Source organism: Esox lucius, chromosome 18 (genome assembly GCF_011004845.1).
Source record: "Esox lucius isolate fEsoLuc1 chromosome 18, fEsoLuc1.pri, whole genome shotgun sequence".
In the NCBI taxonomy this organism is placed as follows: domain Eukaryota; kingdom Metazoa; phylum Chordata; class Actinopteri; order Esociformes; family Esocidae; genus Esox; species Esox lucius.
Genome location: NC_047586.1, coordinates 14086478 through 14100666, shown reverse-complemented (window position 1 = coordinate 14100666; position 14189 = coordinate 14086478). Strand labels below are relative to the sequence as shown.

The 14189-nt window shown below is 43.9% G+C and overlaps 1 protein-coding gene across 3 annotated transcripts; it reads left to right on the top strand.

Annotated features, from left to right (window-relative positions):
- The first annotated feature begins 3417 nt into the window (after positions 1–3417).
- On the top strand, positions 3418–14013 carry wdr26b (WD repeat domain 26b). Of its 3 annotated transcripts, XM_034287892.1 has the most exons (15): positions 3418–4165; positions 6414–6513; positions 7420–7476; positions 9208–9344; positions 9437–9534; positions 10421–10577; positions 10850–10852; positions 11674–11812; positions 11984–12124; positions 12286–12405; positions 12749–12894; positions 13176–13254; positions 13387–13516; positions 13660–13854; positions 13936–14013. In XM_034287892.1, exons 1-15 carry the CDS (start codon positions 3864–3866, stop codon positions 13959–13961), a joined length of 1830 nt encoding a protein of 609 aa, XP_034143783.1. In that variant the 5' UTR covers positions 3418–3863; the 3' UTR covers positions 13962–14013. The 3 variants fall into 3 exon arrangements, with proteins under 3 accessions (XP_034143783.1, XP_010880641.1, XP_010880640.1); XM_010882339.5 differs by lacking the exon at positions 10850–10852; XM_010882338.5 differs by lacking the exon at positions 10850–10852 and having other exon boundaries at positions 10421–10595.
- The last annotated feature ends 176 nt before the right edge of the window (positions 14014–14189 follow it).

Here is a 14189-nt window from a genome sequence, read left to right as displayed (position 1 = left end):
ATCCCTGAGCTGGGTTCCAGAATTATTAGAACTCTTAGTAAGTTCCTTGTTTTCCCAGAAATCCTGGTTGGAGTATTTCACATTTCCTGCTTTTTCCCCACTCCTGACCCCCCCCCCCCCCCCTTGACCTTACATCTACCATCACAAATGCTCAGTGCCTTCTGGATTCATCTTATCACAGAAACTACATATCTTTTCAATATTTCTAGTCTGTTATGCATTATATGGATGGTAGGTGTCACAATCAATTCCCCTTGATTAATGCCTAATGTTTTCAATTCAACCCCAAGCCTGTAATAAAGTACACTTCATATTGTAGATCCTTCAAAGTAGCCACCCTACAACTACAATAGGTACATAATGATTCTGTCTTCTGTATACACTACCTACCTTGTCACCCTCTGCTGAGTAGACAGTCGGAACGAACGTGGGCTTGAGCATTTAGGCCTATATTATTTTATTTCTTTTTTCGTGCTTTGAATTAGTTAACTCTATTTATTTAAATCGTTTGATTATTCGTATCTTAATTGTAAAAATATTTTTATAAATAGATTTGTCTCTTCTTATATGCGAGCCGGCTCCCAACGTTCACCGACAAAAGGCGGCTCTTAGAGCCGACTCGTTTGCGAACTACCATCACAAACAAACCTGTCTTACAGCGTTTTCTTCAGCGGTATGCGTGCTTTATCATGAAAAAAAAACTAAGTTCCTATCATTTACCAATCAACAGCGTGTGTGCAGTCAACTGCAGCTGTTTTAGTCTTTTTGGGGAGTTAAACCTAAGGTCAGAATGCTGCTGCAAGAATGTTAACTAGGACCAAAAGAGCAGAGCACATTACTCCGAAATCTTTGCACTGGCTTCCAGTCAGTTACAGAATAGATAAAAGTGGTGCTTTTAGTCTATAAATCACTGAATGGTTTAGTCCCCGAATACATTTCTGATATGTTTGAAGACTATAAATTGAGCAGGGCTCTTAGATCCATGAACCAAGGTCAGCTAGTAGACCCCAGAGTCCAAACTAAGCATGGTGAAGCTGCATTTAGCAGTTATGCTGCACACAACTGGAATAAACTACCAGAAGATCTTGGACATGCCCCAAATGTATAAATTGTATCAAAACATTTTCCCACGCCTATGACAGAATCACTCTGTTAGCCTTATAGGTTTTATAGCTTCCACTTGGAATCTACTACGATATCTACCACTTATGTTTTTCTTTTGTTTTTATTCTATTTCTATTTTTCTATGTTTTACCAATCGTTAAATGTTTTTCTGTCATTCAAAATCTGATGCTATCAGAGGAATAACCTCTGTGTAAATGTAACAATCTGCTGATTACGTATAATGCAAGTTCTTGTGATGCTGCTGTAATTTAGACATTGGTGCAGGGTATCATCTCACAAAAGGACTGACGAGTTTATCCAAGCGCTGGAGTTCGAGAATTTAGATATTGGGGTGGGGCAATAAACAGTTCTGGGTACTGTAATTCAACGAGGATGAATATAAAATGCATGTTCAGACATGGCATAAATGTCCCCCTGGAGACTGTCGGGTAAGACATTGATGCAGAGATTATCTCACAAAGGGACTGACGGGTTCATCCAAGCGCTGGAGTGCCAGGATTGAGATACCGGGGTGGAGAGTCCCCCTGGAGGGTGGTTAGAGAATTGTAACAAAGTGACAGTTTTTTTTATTCTATTGCATTTTTCTATTTTTCTTTTCATTGTAAAGCACATTGAATTGCTTCTATGTATGAATTGTGCGATATTAATATACATGGTTGCTCCTCTTTCTGTCCCTTCTTGCATTGCAGCCTGCCTCAATGCCTTTGTGTTCCTCATCCCCATTCGTCTCACTACTCACTGTTAAACCTAGTTTAAAAAGTATTTGGTCTATTGTTGTAATAAAATAGGTATGAAATTCTACTTTAGCGGTCTGTCAGAAAAACAACTTGAGCAATCTGTCAGTTGATGACTTGGCACACAACATTAACTTTGAAGAAAATATAATTTAAAAATTCATAGATCTTTCTTCTTATAAATACTATCATTTATTTGTACAGTAAGAAAATGTATCATGGGAAAAAAAATCTTTGTCTTTTTTTACAGAATGTCATATATATTTTGCTGTACTTCCCAAAAAGGCTATAAAACAGCTGCAGCTCATTCAGAATGCTGCTGCAAGAATGTTAATCAGGATTAAGAGAACAGAGCACATCACTCCAGTTCTTAAATCCTTACACTGGCTTCCAGTCAGTTACAGAATAGATTTTAAAGTGTTGCTTTAAGTATATAAATCACTGAATGGTTTAGTCCCCGAAAACATTTCTGAAATGTTTTAAGGTTATAAACCGCGCAAGGCTCTTACCTATGAACTCAAGTCAGCTAGTAGAGCCCAGAGTCCAAACTAAACATGGTGAAGCTGCATTTAGCAGCTTTTACAGCAGAAGATCTTAGACGTGGCCCAAACGTATCAATTCTAAATCCAGGTTAAAAACATATCTTTTCACATGATTGAGCGCTTAAACTTAACCACACTGTTAGCCATACAGCTTTTACAGCATCGTCATAGAATCTTCTATGGAATCTACCAGTTATGTTTTTATTTAGTTTTTATTCTATTTCTATTTTCTTATTCAATATTTTATTATTCCCCCTTCTTTTATTGTTTTTATTCTAGTACTTATTTTTATTCTATTGTATTTTTATATTTTTCTTTTTCTTTGTATAGCACATTGAATTGCTTCTATGTATGAATTGTGCTATATAAATAAACTTGCTTGCTGGGCCAATGCCCTGCAGATTACGTCTGCCTTCAGAGCCCCGGGAGCACATGAGGAGAATTCCCAGAGACTTGGCAGTGCCCAACGAGATGCCCTGCTCCCCAGTCCTGACACTGCCTCCGGGGAAGTAGGGTTTGACTTTTGGTTTTGCCTTCACCTCCACCCTATACACTTCTCTGTCAGTTAATAAATCGCCCTCCAAGGCCGTAAACATACCCTCTGAGTACGTTTCCAGTGTCTCTCCCTGTCACAACGTTTAAGAGGATATGACATAGGCAAGTGACTTGGTGTGTAGAGAGAAGAGGGCCTAGAACTAAGCCCTGGGTGACACCAGTAGCAAAGGCCTGTTGAGTACACACATCCTCTCCAGGATACTCATACCAGCTGGGTTGTGTCATTTAGTGTTTAGCTGTTCAGTAGAGAGACATCTATTATGACTACTCCAGCATAAAAACACTGACATATTTGAACATATCACCACAGTTATTCAATTAATGTCTTCTTTAGCAATTTGTCCCTGGAATGTTATTATACATTGTATGTTGTTTCCATAAAACTATCATTAATATGCAAAATTGGTTCTCGTGCGCCACCTATGGATTTTATATAATTCTACCCGGAAGGAGGGTAGTATAGGAATTTCCGGTTACGTCAGCGTGTCAGGACTCCATTAGGGGGTTGCAGCTGTTTTGAGGGAAACAACAACAAAAACGGAGAGACTGACGGGAGTACGACAGAGTCAGTGCTTTCTCAGCCAGGTAGCGAGGTCTTAATCCTGGGAGCTAGAACCTCCTTTCCCACCCGGGGCTTCGCCGGCTTCTAACCACGGCCGCTCTCGGTGAGGAAACTCTGGCCTCCGCTTCCTCCTCCTCCGACTCGGACACCGGCGGAGCGTCGCCGCCCCCGCGGAAGAAACACCGAGCCTCGGCGGCGGAGGGAGCAGGAGAGCCCGGGGCTTTAGCAGTTGCGACAGGCCTTTCTGGAGTTGCTTTTGGACTTGATACTACTTCTCCACATCACCAAACCACCTCTGCTATTCACTTTAACCGAACTCTTGTTCACAATCTCAGCGGCAATAACATGCAGTCAAACGGGGCAGGACAGGGACAGGATTCGGAGCTTTCTTGCCTGAACAGCGCACAAAACGGGGAGTCATCCTCGGCTGGGGGAACGCACTCCAACGGGCTTCTGGCCAGCACAAACATTGGGAATAGTGTCGGTACCAATAATGGAGCCGGACCGGGCTCCGGGACCTCCGCTGCCTCCACAGCCTCAGGTTCGGGCTTGGAGGTCGGCTCCATGAAAAAGAAGAAACGTCTTTCGCAGGCCGATGAAGATGTCATCCGATTAATAGGGCAACATCTCCACGGGTTAGGGCTAAAGTAAGTTTATCCGAAATGTCATTCGAAGGAAAACTCTTTAAATAACCAAGCATATGAAATATAATGTATTAGTGCTTGTTTTCACGGAACTGTTGGGTGACAGTTGATGAAAACAGAATTCTGCGTTTGACATACAAACATGGGGGAGGGGGTAGTTACTGTAGCGAGCTTGCAGCTAGTTGAAGAAGAAGGGGTCCATCTTGCACAATAGTCAGAGGGGTAGTTAAATAGCACAACTAGCCTTCGTTATGAAGGTTCTTTTAATATTTGTACAGAATTTAATCAAAAGAAAGTTTCCAATGTGGTTGGCTACCATTACCTCACATCAATAACTTTTTTTCAGGGAGTAGCAAGGCTTGTGGAACTGTGTGCATGTTGTGGGTTGTATATATTTTTTTACACGGATGAAAATCGCATTACATCACCTTGTAATCCATCGAAAGATGCTGCAAAATCCATAAGTGACTTGTGGCTATAAATGACCACTGCCTAGCATTTGAGATGCTAATAGATTTGGCTTAACAATATGATTATACTAACTCTGGCATCGTGTAGAATAGTTTTCTGAAATGAAATGCCTCAGAGGGTTGCGCAAAACTGCGTAGGGGAGAACAATAATACCGTCTTTGACAGCGTCAATTGGTTTTCGTTCTCCAGTGTTTCCAATATATTTATATTTCGATGGCTAAGGTGTTGCTGTCACGTTGACATTAGATCATTTTTTGTATTTTTAAAGAGAATGACAAAAAGGAGTTAGTTTGACACAAGCAAAAAAACGGTCGGGGTCATTTTCTTTCCACTCTTTGGAACCTTTGATCGGTGGTCGTCTTCAACATAAACAACCCTTATCTATCATTCAGCCCCTTATCACTTTTATGTTTATCTTTCGAACTGCTTGTTATTCTGATTGTATTGTCCTCTATTTGTCTGCAAATGGCACTCTTTGTACTTCATGTAAGAAATGCAGTTACTGAAATTAAGGACGCATTAAATCGCCATCGTTTGTGCTACCTAAAGTCACAGCTGTAGTTAACTCGTTTTATCATTTTTGGTCGTAATGGTGGCTGGTGAACCAGTCTGAACGGCTTCCCCATTATGGTTACGTTTTAGTGGTGGCTCTTGAATGCATGTCTAACCAGCTGTTTTAGATTAGAAACGTTGGTTGAATCTAATAATAGCGCTTGCTGAACCCGTCGGGACTCCGCAGGAATACTGTGTTTTGAGCTCTAGGTGGTTAAATCGTCCCTTGTCACCGTAATGGACTGTTAATGGGGTGTTCGATAGACCCAGACTGCTACTGCTCGCCGTTGACTGTGCCAGTGGAACAGCCATTAGACGGAGCTACTAAGGCAGCCTGTTTAGGTACAGTATGTTTATATGGGGATATATACATGCGTTGTCTGCTATGCAACTGACGCCCCTACATTTCAAATGTGGAATGGCAAGTGAGAACGTGTCGAACTCAGCAGGGTGACTCTGGAAACACTGCTGCGCCACTCTTCTTTGATACCTGATGATGATGTCATCATGCCGTGGTGTCAGTAAAGCCCCCCTCCCGCTTCCACTCCATTTGATCACAGATACCTTTTCTGCACACATTAGAGGTATACACAACCACTCCCAGTTGACAGGTGTAGTCTAGAATAACTACTGCCAGGTGTGGCTGGGCATTGCCAGAGCACATACAATGTTATAATTATTATTATTATTATTGATTGGTGTTTCATACATTGCTAATTATGTCTGCTGCATGGGTACAGAAGGGAACCATGAGACCAAGTTTTGGATTGTAATTGAAATAAGTGCCCAGAACAAACCGTTTCCCCAACATGGCGATAAAGATGCTGAACGAGCCATGAAGGAAAATAAATTGGCGTTTTTGTATCGTTACAGCCAATTGGATAAAGCGTTACTGTGATACTGTCTAACAATATATCATCGTCATCAAAGTAATATCTCCATATGTAACTCTACACCCCCTATCACTGTGGCTAGATAAGGTTCTGTTATGTCAGTCTCTTTCCCTCCCTCCTTTGTCTGTTTGCTGTATAACTGTATAACATCACATCCATTGCATGTCTTGCTTAAGTTTACTGTAAAAATTGAAGCAAATTGTTAAATCCGCCACTGTTGTCAGTCTGAGTTTAGATTGACATTTGATTACCATTCATGTCTGTCTTTCTGCTCAGCTAATATGTTTGTTGTAAACACTGATGTAATGTTCCCCAAATCTTTCTCTTCTCTGCAGTCAAACAGTGGACCTGCTGATGCAGGAGTCAGGCTGCAGACTGGAACATACTTCAGCTACTAAGTTCCGCAACCACGTAATGGAGGGAGAATGGGACAAGGTCGGTCCCACATCACCATAGTTGGCCAAATGTTTTTCAATGCATGACACAGCCTTGTTAAAAAAATATTGACTGATTTATAGTCATATTTATATGGTACGGGAACATCGTTGAATTGCATCTGGAGGATATAGAGAACTTCAGGTGAAAATGAACAAAGATCATCAGGCAATCATTTTGTACAATGTTTTGCAAAGAAAATAAAATTCTTTGCTGTTCCTTTCCACCCAGTCAGATTGACTGCCTGGCCCAGTCTGCTCTGTTCTAAAGGGTTCTGAAGGAAACCAAACACACATTCTCCTGAGAGTGTTGTCTTTCAGGAATTGGGTCATAATATTTTGGAACATACCATTAGAAGGTTAGAGCCATATTTGTTGGAAGAAAACAAAATCCGCCCTGTTTACAACGACCGTATTTAGTGGCTACCAAAGTACTTTCACCTAACCCCAGTTCTATCAACCAAGCTCACATTTTCTACAGAGTTTCTCTTGTGACCCCATTTTCTGAAATTTGGCCATAGATACACCTGCACCTTTTAATATTAGAAATTATATTAAAAATTGCTATTTAAAAGAAATACATGAAAGATTGGACCATATGAAAGATTCACATACTATTTTTTTAATAATAAAATTTGCTCATTACTGCCATTCCAAGAGCTGTGGTCTACTGCTGGTAAAAATGATTAATCATATTGTTGGAATCCTCTTACAGTACATTACAGAGCACTTCCTGAACCATAACAAAATGAATGGCTTCACCCACCATGATAATGTCAGTTATTGACTTCCTCCACTGAGAAATTGTGGTGTTGCCTTATATTGGTCAACTGTTTTGATTTGTCATTTTTGTGGAGCCAAAGTGCTGAGCCAACTTTATGTCCCCACCCTCTCTCTCTTTGTCCAGGCTGAGAATGATCTCAACGAGCTGAGAGCACTGATGCATTCTCCCAACGCTATTGTGGTAAGCCTGAACCTGACCTGAATGACAGTCGTCCACGTGGTGAAAGGGGACCACAGGTTCTAGAACCGTTCTGTCCCCAACCTGGCTTTTCAGTCAGCTTTAGAAAGCACCGCCGCCCCCCGTGAGGCGGGTCTGTTCTGTGGAATTTCAGAATTTTCCGTAATTACTTGGACAGCCTGAATGGAATGTTTCTAAGAGATGTCTTCATACACGGGTTATATCCTGCATGTAATAATTTGCTTTTCAGATTGCAATTGTATGGAATGTTTATTGTTAGATTAACTCATAGTGTTATCCATTAACTAGTGTTTGACAAATGTTGAATTAATATTGAACATAGATTTTTCTGTTGACTGTTTAATATGACTGTTTAATAATATTTTATATTAGAGAGCTATTAAACTCTGGTCCTGGACAGCCTTTTTTTTAAATTGACAGTACATGCTAGAAATGCCACCCAGGGCCAGAGTTGAATAGCCCTGACATATAATATCTATACACATTTTGGTGGAGCCTTGATATCAACCTCCCTAAGCTCATATTTGTCATTCAGCTGTTTTTTTGAGATAATGAGGGAGTTGCCTCTCTGACGAGTACAGCACATTGAGATGACATCTGAAGAACACAGAGGACTGTAGCCAGTCTTAATAATGCTAGTAGTTATGAACATTTCCATTTAACTAAAGCCCGGTACACAGCAAACGTAAACAGTCTGTTGCATTGTGCCATTCGTTTCAGTGGGGAGTGGGATGCCCTGCGTACTAGCGGTTTAAAACTAACATTTACGTTTTCCTGACTTCATCTTCAGCGCTGCTAGAGTCCAATTAGGACGCCCCAAACATTACATTTTCCCCAAAATGTGGGTTGTGACCATGGCTTTAAGGGATAGAAACTTATTTGTTTTAAAGTCCCATTCTTTTGAATAAGGGCTTGTTAAATAGTAATATTAAACTATACACTTTGGAAGTTAAGCCAACCATATATCACTTTTGTTTTATAAATGTTAATTATTAGGTAGAGAGAATTTGGCAGTATAAATAAATGAAAACATTTCTCCCTAGTTCCCACTCCTACTTGCAACTATGCTTTTGCGCAATCACGATGTCGGATAAGCAAGCGTCAATAAAACATTTAATGACAACATTTTGTTGAAACAAATGCACAAACCGGTTTGCATGGGAAGCTTAAGAACAGCTATCATCAAAAGACTGGCGTTTCATGTTGTTCTACCTACAAACTCTGAGCCATGGGCTTGTTATTGCAAAATCCATTTGAACTTGCGGTGTGCGTAGGCAGTTAATAATCTTGTTGATAAATGTCCAAAAACCAATTGCCATTTTATGCTTGGTGATGTAGCGGGACTGAATGCATGATGTGGTAACCTGGAATGGCTGGCACTTGACCATGGTAATTTATATGCTGTAGTCGGGGTTATTGGAAAAGTTCACGCTGTCGGTCCTACTGGCACACGTCTGTGTTACGGTGTGTTAACCTGTGTCTCGGGTTTCAGCAGAAACACTGCAGGCCCAATATAAGGAAAGACACCCTTCTATTATACAGAATGACTGCACTGCTTAGTACACCTAGACCGCTGAACAGTCTTGTTAACACCCCTCTGTCTTTACCTCCCAAACCCTTTCCCTCTCCACGCACTCCTCCCACCTCGCTTTTCCCCTCGTCTCTCTCCATCTACTCCTCCCGCCTCCCTCCCTCCACTTGCCCTCCCTCCAGCGTATGAAGTTTCTGCTTCTGCAGCAGAAGTACTTGGAGTACCTGGAGGACGGTAAGGTTCTGGAGGCGCTGCAGGTGCTGAGGGGGGAGCTGACGCCGCTCAAGTACAACACGGACCGCATCCACGTGCTCAGCGGGTACGCCCCCCTCGCCTGTCAATCACTTCTCCTGAGGTTGTTCCAGGTCCTCCGCAGCTGTGCAGTAGTCTGACCCGTGTGGTGTTGTGCAGGTATCTGATGTGTAGCCATGCAGAGGACCTCCGGGCCAAGGCAGAGTGGGAGGGCAAAGGCACAAACTCCCGCTGCCGACTCCTGGACAAGTTACAGAGTGAGAACCCCCCCGACCCCAGACAGTGTCAGCCACAGGGGGGTGTTGAGAGGCAGAGGAAACGCGTGTCTGAAACCCAATGTCCTGTAATAGTCTGCCCGTCTTGCTGGGGCTCAGGCCATTTTCTTACGTTGACTTATTCAGACGTGACAGAGTCAGTACCCCCCACCAAGCCATGACATTTTAGGAATTATAGGTTCTTCCTGAAAGTCTGCTTTTTGTTTGGGTAGTTAGTTCTCAAAGATAAGCAGTAGTTCCATTGTCTTTTTTAAATACTTTGTCTCTGGCTTTAGTAACACTGGCATACTATTGCATATACTTTATTCATTACACACACACACACACACACACACAGACATACACACACACACACACACACAGACAGACAATGCCATACATTTAGACGTGACAAATGAAAGGAAAAGCCGTTGTAATGAGGGGTTTATGCACTGCAGCCCCACTATCTAAAACACCAGCCAGTTGAGCAGTCTGTCACTGAATCACCTGCCATCTGTGCCCCAATAATGAACCCTCTTTCAAAGCCACTTAGATCCATTCCTCTTCCCATCTTGATCCAAAATGGAGGTCAACTGGGCCCGCTCAGCATTTTAATACATGGCATGGGGCATGATTGGATGATGATTGCTTAGTTTTATCATGCTGTGCACCTGTATGGAATCTGCATTTTGAACGTTCCTCCACTCATTTATTCCGGGTTTTGCCTTTAATTTGTCACCCATCTGTACATTGGCCAACACAGAGTAGTTAATGTATACAGAGAAACACACGCTGTCGCCAGCCTCATGACCCCTCGTACACACGATAGTAACAGGCCTTGTTTGACTCCTGTCTCCGGCCCCCTCTCTCCAACCCAATCCCCCTCCAGCGTACCTGCCCCCGTCGGTGATGCTGCCCCCCCGCCGGCTGCAGACCCTGCTGAGACAGGCTGTGGAGCTCCAGAGGGACCGCTGCCTCTACCACAACACCAAACTGGACAGCAGCCTGGACTCGGTGTCCCTGCTCCTGGACCACGTCTGCAGCCGGTCAGCAACGCACTCAGGGTGACATTTTCTGCCAAACACAGCTGAAATCCTCTGCTTTACTGTACATCGGTAAAGATGGTGGCAATGACGTGTGCGAACATGTTTAATAGTGAGGGTTTTGTGTCTTGACGTGACTTGGAACACCTAGGTGCAATAATCTGAACTCGTACGGAGGTGTCCTTTTTGTTTATAATGCTTGGTTGTTGTTGTTTTTTTATTGAGGAAGGGGCTGCGGATATGCCTACATACTTCATGGCCTGTATGTTTGACAGATTGTGAGTGAATTATTATTTGTTGTTATTTACAAAATGATACTGGTTGGCCTGATGTTGGAGCAATACCAGGAAGATATTAGACGATACTGTCTCAGAGCTTTTTTTTTTTTTACATCAAGCTACATTTTCAATGTTTTGGAGACTTGGTGCTGACCAAGATGTTGCCAAATTCTGCAGTTATCCCACTGCGATCCTTGGAGATTTGTCCTTTGACACTTGAGCCCCCCTCCTCACTGTGCGTGGGTGAAACTGCTCATGCCCAAGCAGGTGTATCACAGCTCCAGTTGTTTTACATTTTTCAATTGTTTCACTAATAGTTGTGATGGCATGTAGCTATATTTTTAGAGCCATGTCCGGATTTGTGGAAGTCAACAACCTTTGGTCTCATTTTATTTGTGTGTTCTGTGGCATTAGCTGCTGACATTTCCAAGTGAAAGTGAGAGATGCTCATGAACAGGAGAAGAGCAGCGCGCACGTGTTCACTAGCCTGAATGAGCAGAAGGCAGATATACAGAGGGCAGAAAGATGGGACTGGGACTTGGCTTTTTTTACTTCTTAATCACAGATACCGTCTCCTGATTAATTCAGCCACTTTGTTAGCTAATTTGATCAAATGATTCAAACAGTATCGATGGTATTTAAAGCCTTCCATGACTATTTGAAAATATCCTTTGAAACAATATATACCGTCCAAGCCTCCTCATCTTTCTCTTCTGCCGTCTGCTATTTTATTCTCATTCTTCCCTTTCTTATTTTCTTTTCACCTGTTACTGGAACCGTTGACCGTGGCTGCCCTCTTCCCTGGTTGGTGTCCACCACAGGAAGCAGTTTCCGTGCTACACGCAGCAGATCCTCACAGAGCACTGTAACGAGGTGTGGTTCTGTAAGTTCTCCAACGACGGCACCAAGCTGGCCACCGGCTCCAAAGACACTACGGTCATCATCTGGCAGGTGGATCCTGTGAGTACCACAGTGAGACTTTACCCCCCCCCACAACCACCACCATCTGCTGAGTTCATCCTCACCACATTGTAGGCCTTGAATGATAAACAGGAAGCAAAGCCCCCCGTCTGCTGTCTTCCTGTTAGTCCTTGGTGCTCACTCAGACCCTGGTCTGTGTGTGGTGTCTAGGAGAGCCACCAGCTGAAGCTGCTCCGGACCCTGGAGGGCCACGCCTACGGGGTTTCCTACCTGGCCTGGAGCCCCGACGATGCCTACCTGATCGCCTGTGGACCCGACGACTGCTCCGAGCTCTGGCTCTGGAATATCCAGGTATGGCAACCCGGGGTGTTGGCGCTGGCGTTCAGTGCAGACAGACACTTAGAATATAGAAGTGGGACCGTTTCTGGAACACATTGCATGAATAGGAAAACGCAAAGCACCCAGAATGGGCCGTGTTCGGCGTGTGTACTGAGTGCTGTGCCCCCTGTCAGACAGGAGAGCTGCGGACCAAGATGAGCCAGTCCCACGAGGACAGCCTGACCAGCGTGGCCTGGAACCCCGATGGGAAACGCTTTGTCACCGGGGGACAGAGGGGGCAGTTCTACCAGTGTGTAAGTGTTGGCGCCTTGTCCGTCAGTATTCCCACTGTGGAGCTGCTGTGCCGGGATGTCCTGTGAGGATTGGGGTGGGGGCACTTACACTGTACAGCAAGTTAGGTGGACTACTTTTAGATATGCAGCTTCACTTCCTCTTATTGATTAGCTGAGTGTATGGAACCTGCTGACTTGTTACAGAACGGATAGACTTCCTGGATATAAACTGCCTGTGGTTCCGTCAGGGTTTCTTCTTGTTTCTGGTGCCGACACCTTAGACTGGTCAGTCATGGTTTTATTGATTCCCACAGCCTGTGAACCAGTCTTTGGCAGCTATGTGTTTGACTGTGGTTTGCGACAGGACCTGGACGGGAACCTGTTGGACTCGTGGGAAGGGGTGCGTGTGCAATGCCTCTGGTGTCTGGGGGACGGCAGGACAGTGCTGGCATCAGACACACACCAGCGGATCCGGGGTTACAACTTTGAAGACTTAACAGACAGAAACATGTAAGTGCAGTTTTAACTAAAGCACAAAGACAATATCCCTATTAAAATAAATAGGGATTTTTTTCTCAACCTTTTTCAATTTGCTGCATCCATCAGGTCTAACTTATCTGGAATTGAATTTGTCATTATTTCATTATCATAGTTATTGGACAGATGCTCCAACCAATAGGCTGTTAACTAACGCTTTTATTCATTTTTATTAATGAATTAAACACTACTGGATGTGCTCAAGTGTACAGAACACAAATCAGCGACCGATCGTGTGGATATGTCTTTCACAGAGTTCAGGAGGACCATCCTATCATGTCGTTCACTGTATCCAAGAATGGAAGATTAGCTTTGTTAAATGTAGCAACTCAGGTGAGTGTGCATTGGTGGGGGGCGGGGCACGGGGTGGGCTGGGCGGGGCGGGGGGGGGGCGTGAAATCGTGTCTGTCGGTCAGGGAGTAGTTTGGTTGTCTAACTGCTCTCCCTGTTCTCGTCTCCCCACAGGGAGTTCATCTTTGGGACCTGCAGGACCGAGTCTTGGTGAGGAAGTACCAGGGTGTGACCCAGGGCTTCTACACCATCCACTCCTGCTTCGGAGGCCACAATGAAGACTTCATCGCTAGCGGCAGCGAAGGTACGGCCTCAGACCCAACTGCAGCCAATGATTGCCTTTGTCACTACCCAGAGTCCCGGCTGCTGCCAATGAATGCACTCGCTACTTTTTAATTTTTTTTTATATTAACACCATTAACACATCTTTCGCCCTCTTTCCCCCAGACCACAAGGTATATATCTGGCACCGGCGCAGCGAGCTGCCAATCGCCGAGCTCACAGGGCACACTCGCACAGTCAACTGTGTCAGCTGGAACCCTGCCATCCCCGGCCTCATGGCCTCCGCTTCAGACGATGGCACTGTGCGTGTCTGGGGCCCCGCCCCCTTCCTCGACACACAGGAGGCGGACGGAGTCAACGGTAATGACCGTTAGCCTTCTGTTGGTTCAGTGGCTGTGAAAAGGTTTGCATAGGTGCCTCATGTCTCTTATCTCTCCCCAGAGAACTGCAGTAACATGGACAGTTGATGGTGACTTGGGAATGGAAGACTTATTTTTTACAACAACAAAAAAAAAAAAATACAACCAACCGACGACAAATAAACAGGAAAAACGAGAGAACGAAATTCAAGACCTGACAAAACAAAATATAAAGAGGAAAGAAATGTTAAATCAGTTGCGTTTATGACCCCGCAAAACTGTAAAGGTGGGGATGGACACACTTCCAAAACCAGACCCAGTGACCGTGGAAACAGA

Coding starts and splice junctions, on each gene's coding strand:
- wdr26b (XM_010882338.5), top strand. CDS start 3,864: ATGCAGTCAAACGGGGCAGGACAGGGACAGGATTCGGAGCTTTCTTGC. Junction 7,477..9,207: donor ATTCTCCCAACGCTATTGTG/GTAAGCCTGAAC, acceptor CCCTCCCTCCAG/CGTATGAAGTTTCTGCTTCT. Junction 9,345..9,436: donor CGCATCCACGTGCTCAGCGG/GTACGCCCCCCT, acceptor GGTGTTGTGCAG/GTATCTGATGTGTAGCCATG.